General features: G+C 33.3%; 1 protein-coding gene across 1 annotated transcript; it reads right to left on the bottom strand.

Moving 5' to 3' along the window:
- Positions 1–1,062: 1,062 nt before the first annotated feature.
- Positions 1,063–22,386, bottom strand: LOC110031942. Its single transcript, XM_020735391.1, is given in 7 exon segments — positions 1,063–1,328; positions 2,697–2,930; positions 3,017–3,103; positions 17,824–17,908; positions 19,337–19,666; positions 19,669–19,673; positions 21,978–22,386. Coding segments are annotated over 7 exon segments (1,002 nt in total). The 5' UTR covers positions 22,165–22,386; the 3' UTR covers positions 1,063–1,254.
- Between the last annotated feature and the right edge of the window lie 592 nt (positions 22,387–22,978).

Below are 22,978 nucleotides of genomic sequence, written 5' to 3'. Positions count from 1 at the left end.
ATTAAAATTTACTTATTAACATACCAAACAGTTTTCAGGATTTAAAATCTGAATTTACATGATTTACTAAATCTTATTCTAACTAAATCCTACTTGCAACCAAACAGCCCCTTATGTTGGGTATTTTATGAGGATTTAACACATTATTATTTCTACTCTCCTTAAATCCCTTAACTTCAACTCTCGAACGGATTTAATAAATCCATGATTTACGTTACGACACATGAATATTAGCTTTAGAGGATTCCAAAATTCACATTTGACGGATTTATCTAAAATTAACACAATAATCCTGTTAAAACAGGGCTACCGAACCACCCCCTTAGACACTAAATCAACTTTCAGGCAAAACAATATATGCCCAAAAATAAAATGAATATAATAACCGTCTAGTTAGGGTACGTTTGAAATCATATGTAATTCATTTTATTAAGGATCAAAGAAGTTGGTAGGCTGTGATATTACCAACATCAAACTTAACCCATCATCCTATCATGGTGGCAATAGGTAATGAGTGTTGGGCTATAGGTAATAGGTAATGGGTAATCATTTCAGAGATTCATCATCTTGTTAACAAAATGTAGAATGCTAATCCATAATTCTTTATTGTAGATCTCATTAGCTAAAATCTTCTTGCAAAACCTAATCACTTGTTCATTCAACTATCAATCAAATTTCAAATTCTCTGTTTGAAGATGGATGCCAGCATTTAACTAGAATTTTAAGGATGAAGAGAGAAAATCTAAGACACTTGTGATAGCCGAGAGGTGTAGAACATAAGATTATTTGCAAATTGAGCAACATTGATGACACAATTAGCAAAAATGATTATCATATTAATCAAGATTAAGTTTACCTTGCCTATAGAATTCATAATAGAGGCATTGCTTAAAGCGCATCAAAGAGTCAAAACATGTATTTTAGAAGAAGAATGAGCTTTTCTTGCAGGATGCTTAAATACTACATAAAGCATCATTACCGCCACGCTCTCCCGTTGAGAGACCGTCATCGGTAGCACACAAAAACTATATATTATTGAATTTCACATAAACTTGAGCTTTTGAATGGTGACAAAGTTTCCTTAGTGATACAAAATGAATCTACAGACAGAATTATAGCAGCACTGAAATAATTCAACAATCAAAATTTTAGTGGCAGAAAAAACTCAGGGAATAATGGAATAATGGAATCTATATATAGCCTTCTCATAGATAAATCAACTGTGGTTATAGACCCATTTGCTCTTCCAATCCCTCAAATTTGTAGATGAAGTTTCTCAAAAACTAGAATGATGATGAAAGGGCCAGCTAAATCCCCAAGAGAAGATCCTGCAGATTTACATACCAGGTTTCTTTTAGAATCTATAAAAATCATGAGAATCAAGCAAGACCTTAGGGAGAGAAAAAAAAAAAAGATTTACATACATACCACTCATTTCTTAGGTATTTACATATCTAACACTTAAACTTCGATTTTTACACGCATATCACCTCATCAATGCATGAAAAGGTGTATTTCACTTTTTAAAAGTTAAAATGATGGTATGTTTTATGTGACATGAAAGATTTGGGCCTGTAAATATAAAAGGCAAAGTATAGGTGTTCATATGTAAATACATAAGAATTGGGTGGTATCACCAAAATAAATAAAAAAAGGGTATGCATATCATAACTCAATTAGATTAGATCTCAAAGGAAAAAAAATTGAGTAAAGTATGAAGATGTTGGTTTGAAAATCAACGGTAAAATAATAAAATATTAGGATATTTACATGCAGAATAATTGTAATAAAAAGTGAAATAGAAATTAACCCGTTACATACAATAGTTTTAGACAAAATATAAGTTTATGAAGATATTTACTGTGAAATCAACAACAAAATAACAAAATATTACAAACAAGCTGTTCTTTCGAGGTACATATCACATCGCTATGCAAAACTTATTTCACATTAATTTTTGGAGAAATTATTTCGTGCGTTGACCGCACATCCGATCAATGGTTTTAGGATGAGCCATCGTGGATCGCATGGCTCGGCATGACCACATCCGGACTGTCGTCCAGGCATGCGGTTAGCTACACATAATAATTTTTCCAATTGTTGGGAGTCCTCATGATATCCTTAAGTGTTATTATCTTGAGATGAATGAAATATAAATTTTGATTGATTAGTCAGGTAGTCGGTGTTATTTTAATGATTTTGTGATCGGCTATAATTTAATTTGGGTTAGGAAATCTAATCAAAATTTATTGATGAGCTTATAGTAGGTGCATTTACATACATAACACACAATTCTTATATATTCACATACATAACACCTATGCTTTCATAGTTACATGAATAACACTCAAATTCTTAAAATCACTTTAAAAAATACCACTCATACTAGCTTCTTAAAAATGAAATACACATTTTCATGCATAAGTTTATGGCAACAAAGTGGTATAAGCGTACATACATAAGAATTGTGGGGCATGTAAGTAAATTTCCCTTATTAGTAACACGCTAAGTTGCTATTCAGGCATTTTAGAAAATGTTCACCCGTGCTATCTAAGAGCAAAAATTTGCTGAAAGGTGCATTATTACTTCAATGAAAAACAAAGATGATTCAATATTGAAAAAAGAGGGGCGCCGAGCAGTGATAAAACCTACAACCAAACAAAATTCCAATGAAAAAACGTGGATAATACACTTACCGATCCACTGGCCTATTGAAGGATGGAAAAGAGCACCAATTCCTGCTCCAATTGACGCAAAAATTAATGATGAACTAAACTTAATGGTTGAACTGTAGACCTCTTTCCAAAATAATCTGATTTTTTCTTCTCTCTTATGGTTTTCACCAACATTATATGTCTTCCGGATGAAGTATCTGTAAAACGCTACTATCATCTGAACAATCCATGAAGCTACAATTCCAAGTGCATGGCCTGTTCTGAGAGAAAAACACAGATTTGACGAAAAAATAGCATATAAAACATATGCAAAAAAAAGGCCTTATAACTTAAATTTTGACCTCTGAAAGTTGTTCTGCTGACATTAAACCAGAATAAATAAGCTGGCATGCCCCGTTTAGCCTTCCGTCTAGCTGATTTTGAAACATCTGCAAATAATAGTAAATTAAGATAGCCTCTCAAGTTTTTCTGATAAATCACATGATCGGTAATTTAAGGAGAGAAGACTTTTTTCTTCAAACAGAGCATCATTTTGCTCAGAATTTAATGACAGAGAAGGCTTAGATTTAACATTTCAGTTATACAAATGTTGGAAAACAGAGAATATGAAACATTAATTTAGTTTAGCGCATTGTTTGTTCCATGAAAGATTATCACAAAATAAATGGCTTTTTTTTAAGCAAAGTGAAGAAAATGAAGTGAAATAGAATTCTGTCAATACTCCTGAACTTTTTTTTAGAAAATTTACTTACATACCACACAATTCTTATGTACATACATATCTAATAGTCAAAGTTTGATATTTACACTTACAACACCATGGTGTCATAAACCCATGCATGCAAAGGTGTATTTAACCTTTAAAAAGGGATAGTGATATAGTTGATGTGATGTTAAAAATTTTAGTGGTATGCATGTAAAGATAAATGTTTAGGTGTTAGATATGTAAATACATTAGAATCGTGTGGTATGTATATGTAAATGCCCTTTTTCTTCATTCCCTTTCGTTCAAATTTCTAGCATCCAAATATAACAGATGTGGCATGATTTGAAACAACAAATATGATCCTTCCAAGTTCTCAAGTTGAAGATCAAGATTATTCTAAAGTTGTACACACTACAAGGACAAGTGTTGTCTCATTTGATGTGTCCGACATAATCTCTCTATCAAAAAAATTTAGGTATTTTGAAACTTGTAAGTTAATAATATTTCTAAATTAGTTTAACACGATGACTGCCCCATCATAATTTAAAAATATTTATCAATTAAAGTTGGTTTATAAAAAATAAAGCTATTTTACATGAAAATTTCAAAGTTCATACTCATTAGAAATGCAAGCCATGCACTTTATGATAGTGAAATGCAGTTTTATGATTTATATTAGTTCAGTTGATGTAATCATACTAATGATGATCCCTTTGAGAACAAGTGTTAAATTTCTTTGCATGCTTTGTTATTTTTTCATCATCTGATCCAGCCGCTGATTTTTGAAATTTTTATCTAGAATTACTGAGAAATTTGCAAGAAAATTTAAGATTAGGATTGTAATTGGAGCTACTATAATTTAAGGATTCGTCCGCAAAACTTTTGTCATAAGAAAATTTAAAGATCACTCGAATTTGAAATTTATAAGAAAATCTAAGATTGAATAAGACGAGCAACAATTAGAAGTCGCACCACAAAAGGGACCAAAAAAAAACAAGTTGTACTAAGACTTTATCAAATCTCAATTGCATGAAAACCAAGAACTCAAAAAAAAAAAAAATGCCAAAATGTTAAACGAAGTCTAATGAAGGTACTAGGAGAAAGCTTTCAACCAAAGCTTTTAGCAAGGCTTGTAACAAACTCAAAAATGTGCATCCATCTATCACATAGAAGTTAGAGAAAAAACTAAATAATAATAATTATAATAATAAAGTTAGAGAAAAAACTAATTTTTTTTTCAGTAAGCCATTGAATAAATTTTTACAAGCCACGGGAGTCAGCTCTAACTCAAAAGACTCACAATAGATAGTTTTTTAAACATCTGAAGAATTTGGCAATAGACCGTGGTGTTTATAGGCTCAATTTTTGTAGTCTCAGGCTTCATGACGGTTCTTACTAAAATCAAAATCTAAAGGCTTCAATTTTGAAACTTGATAATTAAACGCAATATTATCAACCCTCTTAATTTGTGGCCCGCTATTAATGCCATGCGTTTTGAGTCAACTTTTAAGTATTGGGAAATTTACATACATAGCCCACATTTCTTATATATTTACATATCTAATACCCAAAGTTTGATATTTACACTTATAACATCATGATGTCATAAACTTATTGCATGAAAAGGTGTATCTCACTTTGAAAAACAGAGTGACGGTGATATTTTTTATGTGATGTTAAGGATTTAAGTGGTATGCATGTAAATATAATGTTCAATTGTTAGATATGTAAATATATAAGACTTGTGTGGAATGTGCGTAAATGCCCCTTAAGTCTTATGCTTGAAGTCATTTATAGTGTCATCTCACTTCCTCACGTTATTTACACTTTTAACACCATGGTGTCATAAAACTATGCATGAAAAGGTGTATTTCATTTTTAAAAAGACTAATGGTATCATTGCTATTCTTTTCTAGGAGTAAAGTGAAAAAATTGAACTTAGTCCAGGATTTAGGACTCCATAGGGCTAACTGCACTGAGGGAAAGTGCATTTATGATCTCATTAACAGCATCAATCATAGATTAATCCATCTGATATGGATATTACTCGGATTTCTTTTGTGGAAAACCTAATTTCATATTGTCCATCTTGCAAAATTTCTAACATACAGCGTTATAGCTTTTAGGGTGACTTCTCTTCCAAGCATTATATTTGCCTTAATGTCGTAGAAATGGAATGAAGGTAACATTTTCATAATGTTCCATTAGGAATATCTTATCCACTGATAATCCTCTAAATTTGTGATTTTCACTGGGGCCATCTTCATCTTACACGTGGACTAACTACAAGGCAATGTAATTAATGATAAAGCATAAGCAATCTTGGCTCTCAGAAGTCATCTCAGTCTAAACTTCTCCTGAAGACTCTCTAGAGCAGCTTTGTGAATCCTCTCGAGAACTTTTTTCTTAATTCTTCTCTAAAATTTTTGAATCCCTTTCAAACTCGATAGCAAAACTCATAATTCAAGCATTGATCTCTGCAGCATTAATTACTATTTTCACCGATCTCATTAAGCAAATAGATTCTACAATGACGCATTCAAAATTTTGCCACTTTTACCTACAATGTGACATATAAATTGCACGTTACAGAGAAAATTGGCTTTCCAATGTTCTGCAATACTTCAGTCAGATCGCCCATTTAATTCATGCAAAAAATATTCATTTTATTCGTGTTGTTCTACTTGAACAATCACAATGAAATGGCTAACATTAAGATGTGAAACACAACCACGTCAAAATATAAATACCACGGCTTAATGTCCTCGTGAGCTTGGGCCGTGTGCTGTCCTTAGGATTAGTTACACCTAAAAAATGGATCACGGAAGATGAACATTGATAGCAGTGCTGTCATGGATTACCATCAAGTATATATTTCACATACATAAATTTGATGATATGATAAATCAAATCTTAGGTGACACTTATTTTGTAAAGCTTGTTGTGGGAAATCAAAGAAATAATTTGTATTTTTCTTCTTCTCTTGAATTGATCATACAAGGTATTATACAGGAGATTAAAAGGAGAAAAACTAGGAAACCATTTAATTATTTCCCTTAATTTAAGGGATTACAAATTTATTCTAATTTTCTTAATTTAAGGGATTTACCAATTAATTCTAATTTCCTTAATTAAGGAAATTAGAATTAATTGGTAAATCCCTTAAATTAAGAAAATTAGAATAAATTTGTAATCCCTTAAATTAAGGGAAATAATTAAATGGTTTCCTAGTTTTTCTCCTTTTAATCTCCTGTATAATACCTTGTATGATCAATTCAAGAGAAGAAGAAAAATACAAATTATTTCTTTGATTTCCCACAACAAGCTTTACAAAATAAGTGTCACCTAAGATTTGATTTATCATATCATCAAATTTATGTATGTGAAATATATACTTGATGGTAATCCATGACAGCACTGCTATCAATGTTCATCTTCCGTGATCCATTTTTTAGGTGTAACTAATCCTAAGGACAGCACACGGCCCAAGCTCACGAGGACATTAAGCCGTGGTATTTATATTTTGACGTGGTTGTGTTTCACATCTTAATGTTAGCCATTTCATTGTGATTGTTCAAGTAGAACAACACGAATAAAATGAATATTTTTTGCATGAATTAAATGGGCGATCTGACTGAAGTATTGCAGAACATTGGAAAGCCAATTTTCTCTGTAACGTGCAATTTATATGTCACATTGTAGGTAAAAGTGGCAAAATTTTGAATGCGTCATTGTAGAATCTATTTGCTTAATGAGATCGGTGAAAATAGTAATTAATGCTGCAGAGATCAATGCTTGAATTATGAGTTTTGCTATCGAGTTTGAAAGGGATTCAAAAATTTTAGAGAAGAATTAAGAAAAAAGTTCTCGAGAGGATTCACAAAGCTGCTCTAGAGAGTCTTCAGGAGAAGTTTAGACTGAGATGACTTCTGAGAGCCAAGATTGCTTATGCTTTATCATTAATTACATTGCCTTGTAGTTAGTCCACGTGTAAGATGAAGATGGCCCCAGTGAAAATCACAAATTTAGAGGATTATCAGTGGATAAGATATTCCTAATGGAACATTATGAAAATGTTACCTTCATTCCATTTCTACGACATTAAGGCAAATATAATGCTTGGAAGAGAAGTCACCCTAAAAGCTATAACGCTGTATGTTAGAAATTTTGCAAGATAAAGAGTGTGGTCACCTTGGCTTTGATTATACCTAGATTCCTTCATGACTTTTGCAAATCTGCCAAACCATGCTCTAGGAGATTGTTTTAACCCATAAATGGCTTTTTTCAGCTTGCACACCTTATTACATGTGTCCCCTTCAACTCCCGGAGGGATGTTCATGTAGATTTCCTCATTTAGGTCACCATGAAGGAAAGCATTCTTTACATCATACTGTACCAGTTGCCGATTGAAGTGAGCAGCCAATTATAACAGGATTCTCACAGTGTTCATTTTTGCAACTGGGGCAAAGGTTTCCTGATAATCCACCTCATAAGTCTGAGTGTACCCTTTGGCTACTAACATTGCCTTATATCTTTCAAGGGATCCATCAGCCTTGTACTTTAATGTAAAAATCCACTTGCAATCAACAATATTTTTTTTCCTTTGGTTTGTCAACGATCTCTCATATTTTATTCTTTTCTAAAGCACTCATTTTCTCTTTCATAGCGTCTCTCCATTCCTTTTTTGTCAATGCCTCGGACACATTTTTAGGAATGGCAATAATGTTCAAACTCAAAATGAATCTTTTGTGGGTTGGTGATAGGCGCTTGAGAGATGCATAGTGAGATAGTGGATAGAGTGGATTGGATACTTGGACTTGTGTCAGTTCAGGAACGGCCTTTCTCCTTGAATACACGTGAGGAAATCTCGGGAAATCATTTGTGACACTGGTTGGAGTAGAAGATGATAAGGGTTCAGGATCAAGTGACTCAGATGTGATTGGTTCAGAAGACTCGTGTTCAGCTGGAATAGAAGGAGAGTTTGATCTAGGTTCAACAACCCGGGCTGGCACATGTGGAAGGTCAAGGGTTTTAAGTGGTTCAAAGGGCTCACAAGTACTATCTTCCATCATGGAAATCTCCCCCTGAAGAGAGGACTTGGAAAAAAAGGATTTATTTTCTGTGAAAGTGACATCTGCAGAGATGTAAAATTTTCTGGTAGAGAGATTGTAACACTTATATCCCTTTTGAGTGGAGGAGTAACCTAGGAAAACACATTTGATGGCTCTGGAATCTAGCTTCCCTCTATGTTGTTTCTGGACATGAACAAAGGCAGTACACCCAAATACCCTGAGAGTGAGGCCATTTGAGGTTCTGAAGTGAGGGTAGAAGCTTTTTAGGACCTTTATGGGGCTATTGTTTTCTAACACACGGGAGGGAAGTCTATTGATCATGTGTGTGGCACTAAGAACGGCTTCTCTCCAATAGGACTTAGGAACATTCCCTTGAAAGAGTAAGACTCGGGTGGTGTTGAGTAAATGCTCATTCTTTCTTTCAGCTACCCCATTTTGTTGGGGTGCGTCCACACATGATGAGTTATGAATAATCCCCTATGATTGAAAATAAGGTGAAAGAATTTGATTGAAGTAATCTCTAGCATTGTCAGTCGTAAAGCTTTTTATTTTGACCCCAAATTGATTTTGAATCATTGAATGGAAGTTAGGTATAACTGAGCTAACATCAGATTTTTGTTTAAGAAGAAAGAGTCATGTAACCCAAGTGCAATCATCAATTAAGGATACAAACCAACAAGCCCCAGAAACATTAGGTATAGTGGAAGGACCTCATATGTCACTGAATTAGATGAAAAGGATTAAAACTTCTTTCATTGCTAATAGGAAAAGATACACGGTTATGTTTTGTCAATTCACAAATGTCACAATGAAAGGTATAGTGGAAGGACCCCATATGTCACTGAATTAGATGAAAATAATTAAAACTTCTTTTATTGCTAATAGGAAAAGATACACGGTTATGTTTTGTCAATCCACAAATGTCACAATGAAACTCAAAAATATTTAATCCTTGGAATAAATGAGGAAACATTATATTTAGAACCCTAAAAGATGGATGACCAAGGCGTAAGTGATATAGCCAAATGACATCTTTGTTTGAGGAAATAAGGAAAGATGAGGACAAATTGCTCCTGATTTTTTGGGATGGTTCAAGGAGGTAAAGACCGCTCCTTTCCTTAGCAAGTCCAATCCTCCTCCCCGAATCCTGTTCCTGAAAAACACAATAAGAAGGGAAAAAAACAGCATAACATTTGAGATCATGAGTCAATTTTTGAATGGACACAACGTTTGTTGACAGTTTGGGTACATGGAGGTACATGGAGAACGTTTTTCTAGGTATGATATGTATATCACCAATCCCTGCAACGGTAGCTAAAGATCCATTAGCCATGATAATTTTTCTATTACTTGGACAGGGGTTATAGGAATGCAAGAGTTGAGATGTGGGGGTCATATGGTCAGTAGCACCAGAGTCAATGATCCAAGAGTTGGAATATAATTTGTTTAAGACATTCATGCAAACAGTTTTACCTGAAAGAGCTATCGAACATGCTCCAGAAGGCTTCTCAAGAGATCCCAATAAATTTCTCAATTTCTTCACAGCTGAATCCCCCTATTGTTGATTTTTCCTCCATATTGGGTTCCTCCATATTGGGTTGCTCTGTCATATGCGCTCGAGGCCTTTGTTTCTCCCCACGGTTACCCTATTCTCGGTTTGGAGGTTTACCATTTAACTTCCAACACTTCTCTCTTGTATGTCTTGGTTCTTTGCAATAAGTACACCAAAGATTTTCTTTGTTCTCCTTTCCTTGGTTATCGTTCTTTGACTTCTCCTGATTTGTGTTTGCTGCTAAGGCTGACTCATCCATAGTATGTGGTTCTAACATGACACTCCTCTGACATTCTTCTGCTCGGATTAATGAGATTGTCTCTTCTAGAGACGGTGTATCCTCCTTGCCGAGGATTTGGATTCTAACATGATCAAATTCATGATTCAATCCTGCCAAAAAATCATATATTCGATCCCTCTCAATGAAATTCTTCAAGGTGGCAGCATCATCAGGGCATTTCATCTCAATTACATGATAGTGATCCAGTTTCTGCCACAGATACTGCAATAGAGTTGCGTACTCTGTGACAAATTTGTCTCCTTATTTGGTTGCTCCGGTTTTTTCCTTGATTTTGATTTCATACACAAGGGATACACAAGGGCAACATCGCGGGCTTTCGAGTATGTGCGGCTGATATAGTCCTAGATTTCCTTTGCGGTTTTAAGAACCATGCAAGTGTCACTGATCGTTGGGTCCATAGAATCCCATAGCCAGGACATAATCATGGAATCCTCCTCTTCCCATGCTGTAGAGGCTGGATCCCTTTTTTCTGGTTTGGTTCCAAGTAAGTGATTAATCCTCCTTTTGCCTTTTAGGTATGTGCGGACAATTTGGGACCATTTGAGATAGTTCTTCCAATTGAACCTATTGGATGCCCGAATATTCTGCAACTCTCCAATTTTTTGAACAGCATTGTATTCTTCAGAATTGTTGGAGTAGTTGGAGATAGTGGTTTTGGACATTGACATGGTGGAGAGGAAAAATTTGCAGCAATTAAGGCTAGAAATCAACCTGCAGTGGTAAAAGAATCGCAGCAATTAAGACAGCTAATAAAAAAAATCCAAAGAGCGGCAAAGATTGTGAGATCTCCGGCACAGGATTGCAGCGGCAAAGGACGATCTTCTTCGTGACAACGTGTTGCTCCTCTCGGACGAAGCGGGAGTCGCTACTGGAATCCCGTGCTCGGGAGGAAGAGTCGCTCATGCTCGGAAAAGAGAGATTTTTAGCCGTGCTCGTCGCTCGTGCTCGTGCTCGGAAGAGTCGCTCGTGCTCGGCAAAGGGGGAGTCGCTCGTGCTCAGCAAAGAACGATTTTCTTTTTTGGAACCGCTACTGGATCGAGGCAGAGGGACCGAAGCAGCCCGTGCTCGGAAGGAACGAGAGGAAGAGTCGGAGAAGCGCGGCAACAGGCGGTGTCCTCTAGGGTTTCAACCTGGTCTCTGATACCATGTGGGAAATCAAAGAAATAATTTGTATTTTTCTTCTTCTCTTGAATTGATCATACAATGTATTATATAGGAGATTAAAAGGAGGAAAACTAGGAAACTATTTAACTATTTCCCTTAATTTAAGGGATTACAAATTTATTCTAATTTCCTTAATTTGAGGGATTTATTAATTAATTCTAATTTCCTTAATTAAGAAAATTAGAATTAATTCTCACAACTTTGTTTCCATCTCAGTCACATCTCGACACTTGTCTTACAAAGTGTTAGCTATCAGACAAAAATGAGTAAAAGAATGTCTTTAAAATCCTTGACTTATGGTACCCCTTAGATTATCTAATTCACGAAAAGCATTCATGAGGATGATGAATATCATGTTAAAAACATGTACTAGGTTTGTTTTGTCATTTATTTTGAGAATATCCCCATATTTAGTCTAGATAAAAACTGATATCTTCACCATCTTAAGTTTGTGTTTGTATTGGACAATCTTAGGGAAGAGAAGTTATATATAATATCAAAGAATTATCAATTCATGCGCAAAAAAGTTGTAATTTTATAATTCATATTGACCTCTTCTAACTCAAATGTGATCTACCAAGGTTAAAGCTATTATTGATTGGCCAACTCCAAAATTTTTCATACATATCAAGAGCTTACATAGCATGGTCACATTCTACAAGAACTTTACGGGGCAATTTAGCACCGTTATAACCCAACTTGCTGATATCCGAGAAAATGACGAATTTATGTGGAGCATTTAACCATATCAAAGTGCTCATGACTTCTTCCCTTATATTGGGATTGCTTAATTTCACCAAAGCTTTTCGAGGTCTCTTGGGACGACTCAAGAGTAGGCAATGGGTGAGTACTTAGCCAGAAAAATTATCTCGTAAATGCACTTACTTGGGAAAATTTTTAAAATTTAAAATTTTTTTTATGCATGTAATGAGGGAAAGTTTACTTTTAATCTTTTATTTTTTACCCATTTATAATGTTAGTATGTCATTATCAAAAAGAGAAGAGTGCTCATGCATGGCACACTATTGATTTAATTATAACTAATCTTTTGTGGTATCATCTAATATTTTGCTTGATATTTTCTCACATAATAATTTTATAAGAACCATGAAGTTGAAAATTGAATTTCATGAAGCAATATGCACGATTAATCACTTGAAGAATGACCTCGAGATAAAAAATTTAAGATTTGTATAGCTTAACATATGAGATTTATACTTTCACTATAAGTTGATTAATTCTTGCCTAAAGTTTCAAGGATTATAAATATAATTAAAATTGATTAGATTCTATTTATATTTATTCAAAATATGTTTTAAAACTTCAAAAATTATTTTTGATAATTTTTTAGAATTCATATAAGCTATCTTTTTATTTAATTGATTGATTCTCTAATTTGTATATGCAAAAATTAATTTAGATTTTATTTTATTATTTACCATATTTTAACTCATTCATTATTTGATCATCAATCAAATAAAGTTTCTAACAAATTTTCATCCAAATTTCTATTATATTACCATATTTGCAAGTTTATGATTTATGTGCAACCATATCATTAATGATTTAATTAATAAAATAAACTTAATTTTAATTGAATATTTCTTAGTTATATATTTTCCATATTACTAATTCACCTAACTTTGCATGCCTTATATATTTCATCAATTGCTTGAACATCCTAATAATAGGTAATTATATTTTAATTATAATTAATTGGCCATTAATTATATTTATAAATTTGAGCTTAATTTTGACTCCATTGTATTCATTAAATAATTTGAATGTAATTAAATATAATATCATGATTTATGTCTATCATTATTAAGTTATGATTTAAATAATTTTTTCTTTAAAATTACATAAATGATATTCTACATAGTAACCCAAAATATGCAGAACCCGCAAACACCATAAAGAGTCTACCATTCCCATATCGGGGTCCCAATATGACCAAATTATGTGATGGTTGAGTGCATCTTCATGCATATATTTAGGGAACCTTTTGAAAGGTTTTTATGGAATGAAAATGAGTTATTTTTAAGGGTTATTTTAGAAAGTTGTTATATAAACATCATTTTGAAGAGAAAAACCTACAAATTTATGAAAACTTAAAGTCTTCAAAATAAATTATTTAAGGAAATATTTTAATTAAAAGAATTGTTCATCACATCTAAGAAAATCCTTGAAGGGCTTCTATTTGATAATATCATTCCTCATTCAATCTCTTCAGATACAATGATTTGCTATATATGGTATAACATCCATTTTTTTAAGAGATTGAGATGGTATATTTAGTTGTTGATTTCCTTTGTCCACCGCCAAAGTTCAAGAGAACTTTCGTTAATCTTTTACCGTGTAAAAGAAAGAACTGATGCCAAGTATAACTTAGTAGAGTTGTGCACAAATCTCATGTGCGCTTACCGGATCAAGCCATACGTGGATTTGCCTTCAAAAATGACGTTGTAAGGTTTCTATACAGTCTTGAGGACGAAAGGAACTAGACTTATAGGTGCAAGTCCGAAGCAGTTGAATCGCAATCAGAATGAAGAATATGCATCAATGTATGTCAGTTGAGTGGGAGCATGTAAAAAACATAATGCACAAAATTCCTTAAGGGTTTTAGAGTTAGTTCCATGCATACTTAATTAATTTAATAGTGAAATGCTAATGTGGTGAATGCTATAATTGCTCGTTACTCTACTATATAGAGTAAATCAAATTACTTCCATTTATAGTTAGCTGCTCCCTTGTAACATAAGTAGTATAATCACCATAATTATATTATGTATTAACATGTATGCAACTTTTGTCCTTGGTATATTAGTTATTTTCATTAATATTGAGCTTACAAGTCGAATACTTAGTGTATTAGCTAATCATATAAATGGTGTCACATTTAAAAAACTAGATTAGTTGGTTAATAGTGTGTATTTACTAGTATTATTGAGTACAATCATTAATTGCACTAAACACTTAGAACACTCTAAATATCAGTTAATTCACATTGAACATATCTTGTCACCTACATATTAGCATATGGCGTGATTTTGGAATTGAGTGGATTTCTAAATAAGCACAAAGTGTCCATTAAACACCATGGCACATGTTACTAGATGGCATGCCTATAATAATTAAAAATAGTGATAAAATATATAAATAGTGCTTTCCAAACAGATCAATAACACTTGTATTGCTTTGGTCATGATCATAGAGGGCCTTGTCGGTGCACCTCAAGATGTACAGCATGCGTATGGCTAACCCAATAACGAAAGTTTCGGAAACCCAAGGACTCGATCGTATGGAAATGTCAAATGCAAGATTTCCTATCCTAGCAGGAAAAGGGGGGAAGCGGATACTCAATTGAAAGTGAAAGTGAAAGTGAGTAAACAGAATTCCAGACTCGATCTCATAGATACATATAGAATTCTGTGGAAAGCCGTATTCAATGAAAGCCGTATGTACGGCTTGGAGGGAGATTTTTCATATCTTTTGAAATCCACCCTAAATATGGGGTCAAAAAGCCAATGCAGCAAAGCCAAGATTTCAAAAAGCATTGAAGACTCTATTAAGGCAAGCAAAATAATAGTTGATCGGCTCCTGCATCATGGGGTTCAGCTAAAAGCCTCCAAGGATGGCAACCATTTAACTTCCATATGGAAGGCCTATACTTTGAGGATTATATGATATTGGAGAGGCGAAATCTCTTCAAAATCAAAAGCAGCATGCTTATTTGGCCAAAAATGCACTTGATTAAGCAGTTGTTCATGTCAAGGAGCATTTCCAGCATTTCAAAGTAGTCAAGTTAAAAGGTGGACCTTTACGCACCTTTTCTAGTACATGGCACCCGTAAGAGTTCATTTCAATAGCTAATTGGCAGGAGTATCAAAGAAATAAGGCCTATATAATTAATAACTTCTTCATCGTTGTTGATTGTTTCAATAAAATGAGCTAAACCAATAAAATGAGCTAAACTTGCAAAAAAAAAAAAAATACTTTCACAATCAAGAAAGCTGCAAAAGAGGTGAACAGTAAGAAGCATGGAAGCACTTTGAACTACTCAACTAGGTCAAGATTTCTCCATGGAAATCAAAAGACAATGATAGTGAACTTTGACGAGTGCAATGATTCCTAAAAGGGCTCCGGAAGATCTATCAGGAAGTAGAGGAGAACCTTATAATATCGTATAGTTGAAATTCAAAGCTTTTCGTGACAAACAAAATATCATGTGCACATTTAAAAAAGAAGATCTAGTAGGATTACACTTAAGAAAGAACAAATTAAAAGGAAAAGATTGAAAGCCACTTTAATATAAATTATTCCAAATACATCAAAAACATGGGAAAATGAATGTCAATTAAATACATGGAGATTTAATAAGTTGTTAGTGCAGAGAATTAAAGTTACTCAAGCATTTGATGTGCAACAACAAAGAGGGGCATAGAAGGTAGGTTCTTATTATGGAAGAACTTAGCATTGCAAAGGGTGGATTTTGGACAAAAGGATCACCTCGATGCAAGATGGATCGAAGGAGACCAATAAGATTGCCAAGAAGGGATAAACTTCGAAACAAGTCAAGTGATTTTCTAAATAACAAGCATTAAGTCTCTTCCCTCATCTCCTACTATTTTCAAGATCAGATAAAGCTAAAGGACAAGATTCATAATTTGGAGGATCCCCTAACTAAATAGCAAAGGGAGGTGACCATTCATCCCTCCCAAGCAAGAATTTGTTGAGTTCTTTGGAATAAGAAATTTGTTTTTTGCTTCGATATTTTGGATTTGTTCCTTAATTATTGTTTCTTTTTTATGAGATTTAGTACTTATTTGTTTTGTTATTTAAATCCTTGTGAGTTTATTTAAACCCTCATTGGACTATGGAACAAAAGATCATTTTTTCTTTCACACAAATAATCTTGATAACCTCTAATTGATCCTCCTCTGCTTCTAATTCTTCTTATTAAGGCCTTCCCAGGAAACTACCATAACAAACTCCTAATGCCCTGGTTGCAGTAATTACCATCAGCAAAGGTATGAAAAGAGTTACAAGGACCGGTTCACCATTTGGTAAGAATAATGTTTGAAGGAAATCACAGTCAGCCTTCAAAGCATTAGATCTCTCAATTTATAAATCTAGAACTCTTGAGAATGGAAATAGATTATGAAGGCTCTCCTTTTAAAACTCTTAATATGTTGTCCTTATCCAAGCATGAGGCCTTTGAAACTTATCTTCTCTTTCTTTTAAATTTTTCATATTTAGATATTGTATGAAGGTTGGATTATTTTGATTTAATTTTGTTAAATTATGAATAGATCAAATGGGCATGATTTGAAATTGTTTTAACCCTTTATATGAATTGAATTCTTTGTGGTTAATTTATATTAGGAAAGTAAAAAAAATTAAATTATTTAAATTTTAATGCTACTATTTCCTTGGAAAATAGCAAGAGAGGTTTAAATGAAATTGTATATCGCAGAGGCAAAACTCACCCAAAAAAAGAGCAAGACGGAAAGCTCATCGAGATGGGATAAAAAAAGATTCATTAGCTGACCTGTACACGGACTCGCTAGACAGATCCAGTGAGACTCACCAACTAGGTTCCAAGAGAACTCATCTAACTAGGTTTGAAGCATCTACCAGCCAAGGAACAGGTGGACTCACACACACATCAATTCAAGATGAAACATCCACCAAGGTTTTTACCAGCTGGTCGAATTGATCTAAACCTAGCAATTGACTATACCTTAAAAAGCTACTCGGCTTTACCTCTAGAAGACCCCACAACTCCTCTACATCTAAAAGCCGACTACTAATCCTTGTCCCCACTTTTTTTTCTATATTTATTATATGTAAAACTCATTTTGTAACTTTTTCCATAGCACTTGAGGTCTTAGATTCCCAGCCACAAATAGAGAAATTAATAACTCATAACTAGGTAGGTAACTAGTATTACTTGACAACTATATATTTAAACTAAATTAATAAAATCAACAATAAAAGTTATTCACATAAAATATCTTTTGAACTTGATTACAGCAAAAATCAAATTGGATGATATCGTGTAAGTTTAATCAGTATTCCATTGCACAAAGAACTTTAGAATCACTACCACTTAAATAATAATGGCAGGATGCGTGACATTTATTGTAAGCTATGTCCTCCTAGTATTAGAAGTTGCAATATTAAAGGAATAAAATAATATTAAATGTAGTAGCACCAATGTACAAGATGTCTAATCGGCATGCATAATAAGAGAAGAGTGATAAATAACTAGCCTTGCTGAGATAGAACCTGAAAAGTATTTTATTGTTTTACCACTTCTGTATCATTATACAAAAGGATAAAGGAGGTACCTTTAAGAAGTTTCCATGCCATTCTTTGTGAACAGTAATGCACAGCAAGTCTCTCCAGGACCCGCCTAATCGTTACAGCTGAAGTCTGTAATACACATAGCAAAACATAACGAAGCTATTTCTACATACAAGTAAAAGGGCCTTCCAAGGAATTCAAAAATAAAATAAGCAGAAAAATAGGATTGATTTGATAATAAAAATAATTAATAGAAATGAAAGGCATGGATCCAAACCTTACTTTAGTCAATTAGAAGAGCACAGAGCCCAAAATAGAAAGAAAGGTAAAATAAAAGTATTAAAAACAGGTCAATAAAATAAGCAGTAGAAGTAGCCAAAAATGCATCGAATGCATCTCTTCGATTTACCAAACCTAGCAAGTCTATGTGATCGACATATGTGGGTTTTGCACAAGTTGAAAGCATAAATCTTGCATGCTAAAATTAACAAATCAACAATTATGATGTCATGATTGTTTACATTTTTTTTTTTTTAATTTTCATGAGACCATGATATGTTCTTCATTATTTTGATATTTTGAGTATTTTGGGTTTGATTTCATTGTCAGTGCAGCGAAAATAATTGGTTTGGAACGGATATTTTTATGTTTATATGGATTAATATCAACTGGACTTATATGCTGTTGGATTGTTAGGTTTCTATCTTATAGCAAATTTCAGTCTTGAGGTGCTGATAGCAGAATAATCAGCAATGCTTACGAATTTGAGTATGTTATTGCCTCTTTGAACTCGGGTACATATTAGCCGTGGATTTTTTAAGATGCAAGGGGAAGTATTCTTCATTTACCAGTGTGAGACCAGCTTTATTATTTTTGGTTATTTCTCTTATTGATCTTGTTCTATTCTATATTTCAGTTATTGGTCAGTCTACATTATTGGATGTGGTCAATAACTCATACAAGCGGAAATTTTTATTAGATGTGACTTTTTTATCAAGATGTAGCTTTCATTGAACCTTAATTTATCTACTAAGTTTATACTATAGCAATCATTAAATTATCATTAACGCCAATTTTGTGTGCACTTTCATTAAAAGGGACAAAAATTTTATTTTATTGTTGGCCTGTCAAGCACGAATTCAATTTTTTTTGTTTGTATTTTTGTGACTAGCATCAAATAATTGCATTAGGAAATCTAAGAACTAAGAAATGTTAAATCAATTTGATACATAGTTGATATGTTCCAACTTTTGCTTGTAAATTTAAATCTGATATGCAATTCGTTACACTAAATATGATGACACTAGAGTATCCCTGTATTAGTTTACAAAATTATAAAAAAATAAAATTATCCTTCTGTCTCGAACTAAAATTTCTACCCTCTTTCTTCAAAAGATAACTTTCTTTAGAGCAAGAAAACTTACTCTCATTTAACAAAGAAAATCAATTTTTCTCTGAGGTTTTGATAATTTACAAAAAGTTACCAATGGTACACAAAAAGATGCCAGAATGGGAATTTGCATGACTGAAAAGAGATAAATATGAAAAAAGATTCACCTCACGAACAATTTGTTTGAGTGAGTTGTGGAATGGAGTCAATAAATCAACATGCCTTTCTTCAGGCACATCTAGTGTGAAGTCATCATCATCTTCCACTGGTGGGTGAATTTCAATAAGGGGCAAATAGAACTGCAAAAAGGACCTTAAAGATGTGAGAGCCAGAGGTCTAAGTTGAAAGGCCGAGAATAGAGGCCTGTGCTCAATTGGGTACTTTTTACACTCAAATGCAATAGATGTCTCATTTTCAGTTGCACTGCTAAGATTGGGGATGAAATTTTCATTCCATGCTGTAGCTGCACCAGCATCACAATAGGCAACAGAAATTCCTCCATCACTGCAATTAGGTATGCAATACAATTAAACGATAGGAGTAAATTGCAAGTTCCTGATGCAAAATAAGCTGAACCAATAGCATCAAAAAACTTTGAACTGTGAAGCACATCTTCAAAAAGAATGATATAGTATATCTTGCAATAAAAGAAAAATATTAAAAATCATGAATCTTGGCTAAGAGTCAATCGAATATTTATGCTTTACGGATTGCAAAATTAAATAATTTGCATGACCATTATTTGCATAAAGTATAGTTTATTTAACAAAGATCTGAACTTCTGTAGGAAGGATGTTATCAAGTTCCCTACAAGATATCAATTGTGTCGAAACCTCTACATGATCAGACAATACAAGCCCCAAAATCATATTTGAACTGTGCATCAATTAGGCTACAATAACCGGATGCATCTAAATTATTTTTATTAGAAATGTCATTTTTTTTATATAGCATTTTCAAAATGAACATATCATAGAAACTTCTCAAAAAAACTCAGCTATTCATTGAATGATAGGATAGATATTCATTTCAAAACAACAGTTTGACAGACACGGAATGGTTGCAGTGTTGCCTCGTGCCTCAACATGACATTATTTATAAATAGGGGAATTTACATACATACCACATAATTCTTATGTTTTTACATATCTAATACCTCAACATTCATATTTACACGCATCTCACTCAAACCTGTAACATCACATCAAAAATATCATCATCACTACCTTTTCAAAAGTAAAATACACCTTTTCATGCATAGATTATTCACACTAAAGTGTTATAAGTGTAAATATTAAACTTTGGGTGTTAGATATAAAAATACATAAGAACTGTGTGGTATATATGTAAATTTCTCTTATAAGTAATATGCATCAAGCTATTTTTTCCTTTATGCAAAAGAAATATTCACTTCTTCAATTTGATGATAAATATTCTTTATTGACAAAACAACAATTTTAAAGTGTATAATGAATAAATCCAACTGTTTTTATCAGTTCCTAGTTACAAATCAAGTCTCCATCAGCCTTATCCTCCATTCTATAGGATTTCTCCCAAATCATATGTTGGTGCTAGTGCCTCATAGCAACAATATAATTTAAGAAAGTACATAGTTTCTATACTTATGGTTTAATGGACAAATTGAGAGAAAGAAAGAGAGTTAATTTACAAAGGTAATTAATGATGGAAAACCCTAATTAATTTCAGAGCCCTATACAATATATTGGATTTAATCTTTAAGAAAAATAGAGGCAACAACAAACTTTAGGCCATACAAAAGGGATGTGCATCTTTCTATTTATTGTATTTTATAGATATCAACGTGCAATAGGAGAATGCAAAACATTTCTAAGGGTTCTCAAAATGGGGCTCTCTCCAAAATTTAAGAAAATAAAAAATTCTTTAAAAGGGAAGAGAATAAATTGTTCATTTAAAATGCTAGAGTCATGAAAATAGGATGATAAGTCGATCAAATCAATGAAATGGACATCTATATACCGATACATTGTATATTAAAAGGTCATATTTCTCCTTTTAATTCCTTTAAATGTTATTAAACCTTTACCTTATGCTTTTAAATATTTTAAATTTTACAAAAAAAAAATATTTGTGTAAAATATACTAACTTTAACAATATTAAGATTTTTTTTTTTCCTTCAGGTTTTATCCTAGCTATACACTATTAACCTTAAACCATCGTAAATGAGCACTCTATTCATCCACGGCCATGCATATTTCTCAAGTTTATTGTAATGTTATTATAAGCCATAACAATCGATAAACTATAACTATAAAAAGAATCCTTTCATTTATCAAATATCTACATGCCGTTCATGTGTAGTGCAATCTATTAAACATATTGTTAATTTATACAAACAACTTTTTAATGCTGCGGTGCCAACCCAATTCTACTTTTTGACAGATTTATTCAATGAAACAATTATTCCTTGTGACATTATATTAAGCAATTCTTACAATATCGCCATGAAAAGGTTCTTTTCTTGCACTTCTCTAACTACAGCCTCATGAAAGCTTTCCAATTTTCTCTAGATGCTTCAACAAACAGTAAGTTTATTTCATCCACTACCCGAAAGCAAGAAGAAGAAATAGTTCATCATGTAAGAGACAGTAATGCCGACTACCAACTTCAAAAAAAAAAATTTGATTCCAACTATTTCACATGGATCGTAGCCGAGTGCAAGACGAACGAGAATCTTGAAAACATTGGAAAGAATAGAAAATTGACAAAGCAAGATGCAAACATTAAAAAAATATAATAATAATAGGATAGGAATTCCGACAGCTCACCCAAAAATGGCTCTAGAAGCGAAGGGTTTGGAGGCAGCGATATAGGGATATCCGCGGCCGCCGCTGAAGCGGCGGCGCTCGCAGTAAAGAGAGCATGGGAATGGATCAATAGAGCAGAAGAGGACGAGGAGGAAGAGGAGCCCTGCGCGCTCTTCAGCAGATTGAGAAGAAGAGATATCCCCGCCATCCCTTCTGCCCTAAAAGCTTCAACAAGGTAATGGAACCAGCCAGATGCGCGCGCGCGAGAGAGAGAGAGACGCGAGCTACTGTGATGACTGATTATGCCTTCAAGATGATCAAACTCTCCTTGCAGACGAAATAGGGCGGCGACGGTAGCTGAAACTCCTATTACCGATAAATCATAGGTTTATGACTCCTCGTGTTCATTGGAATGGATCGATTGGGGCAGAAGGTGACTAAAGATGGCTCGGAAGTATAAATATACTTCAGCTTCAATTGGCAAATTCTCAACTACGGTGGACCCAAATTTGGCTCAAATATTAAATGAGTCCGAAAATTCAACCCGAACCGGCCCATTTTCAACCTGCTGACCCGAACTCAACTCATTTAACATAAGACATGTCAATTATTTTTAGTCAAATCCAATTCTGGTCAATTGTAAGATAATTTTAGATTAACTAATCAATTTTGAGTTGATTTTGGGTTTAAGGACTTCCTGGAAAGCAACCCAAAAATTGAATGTGTTAGGATTCTTTATTCAAATTGATCAAAAAAATTATTCAAGTCAACTAAAACAGGGATTATTTTCATTCATGTCAAGTTGACGTGTTGGGTCAATTTTTGACACTCAGTCAGACCATCCCAACAATAGACTCATGACTAAAGTCAATAGGCATTTCTCATTTTTCTATTGTTACCCAATTACGTCTGTTTGATTGTCATCATCGACTACAATCTCTCCGTCATCATCACTCAATCACAACCTTCTGACAAATTAACTTAATTGACATTTAATATATATATATATATATATATAAAAT

This window comes from Phalaenopsis equestris, unplaced genomic scaffold, assembly GCF_001263595.1.
Source record: "Phalaenopsis equestris unplaced genomic scaffold, ASM126359v1 Scaffold000873, whole genome shotgun sequence".
Lineage (NCBI taxonomy): Eukaryota > Viridiplantae > Streptophyta > Magnoliopsida > Asparagales > Orchidaceae > Phalaenopsis > Phalaenopsis equestris.
Note: the sequence above shows the minus strand (reverse complement) of the source record. Positions and strands in the feature narration are given on the sequence as shown.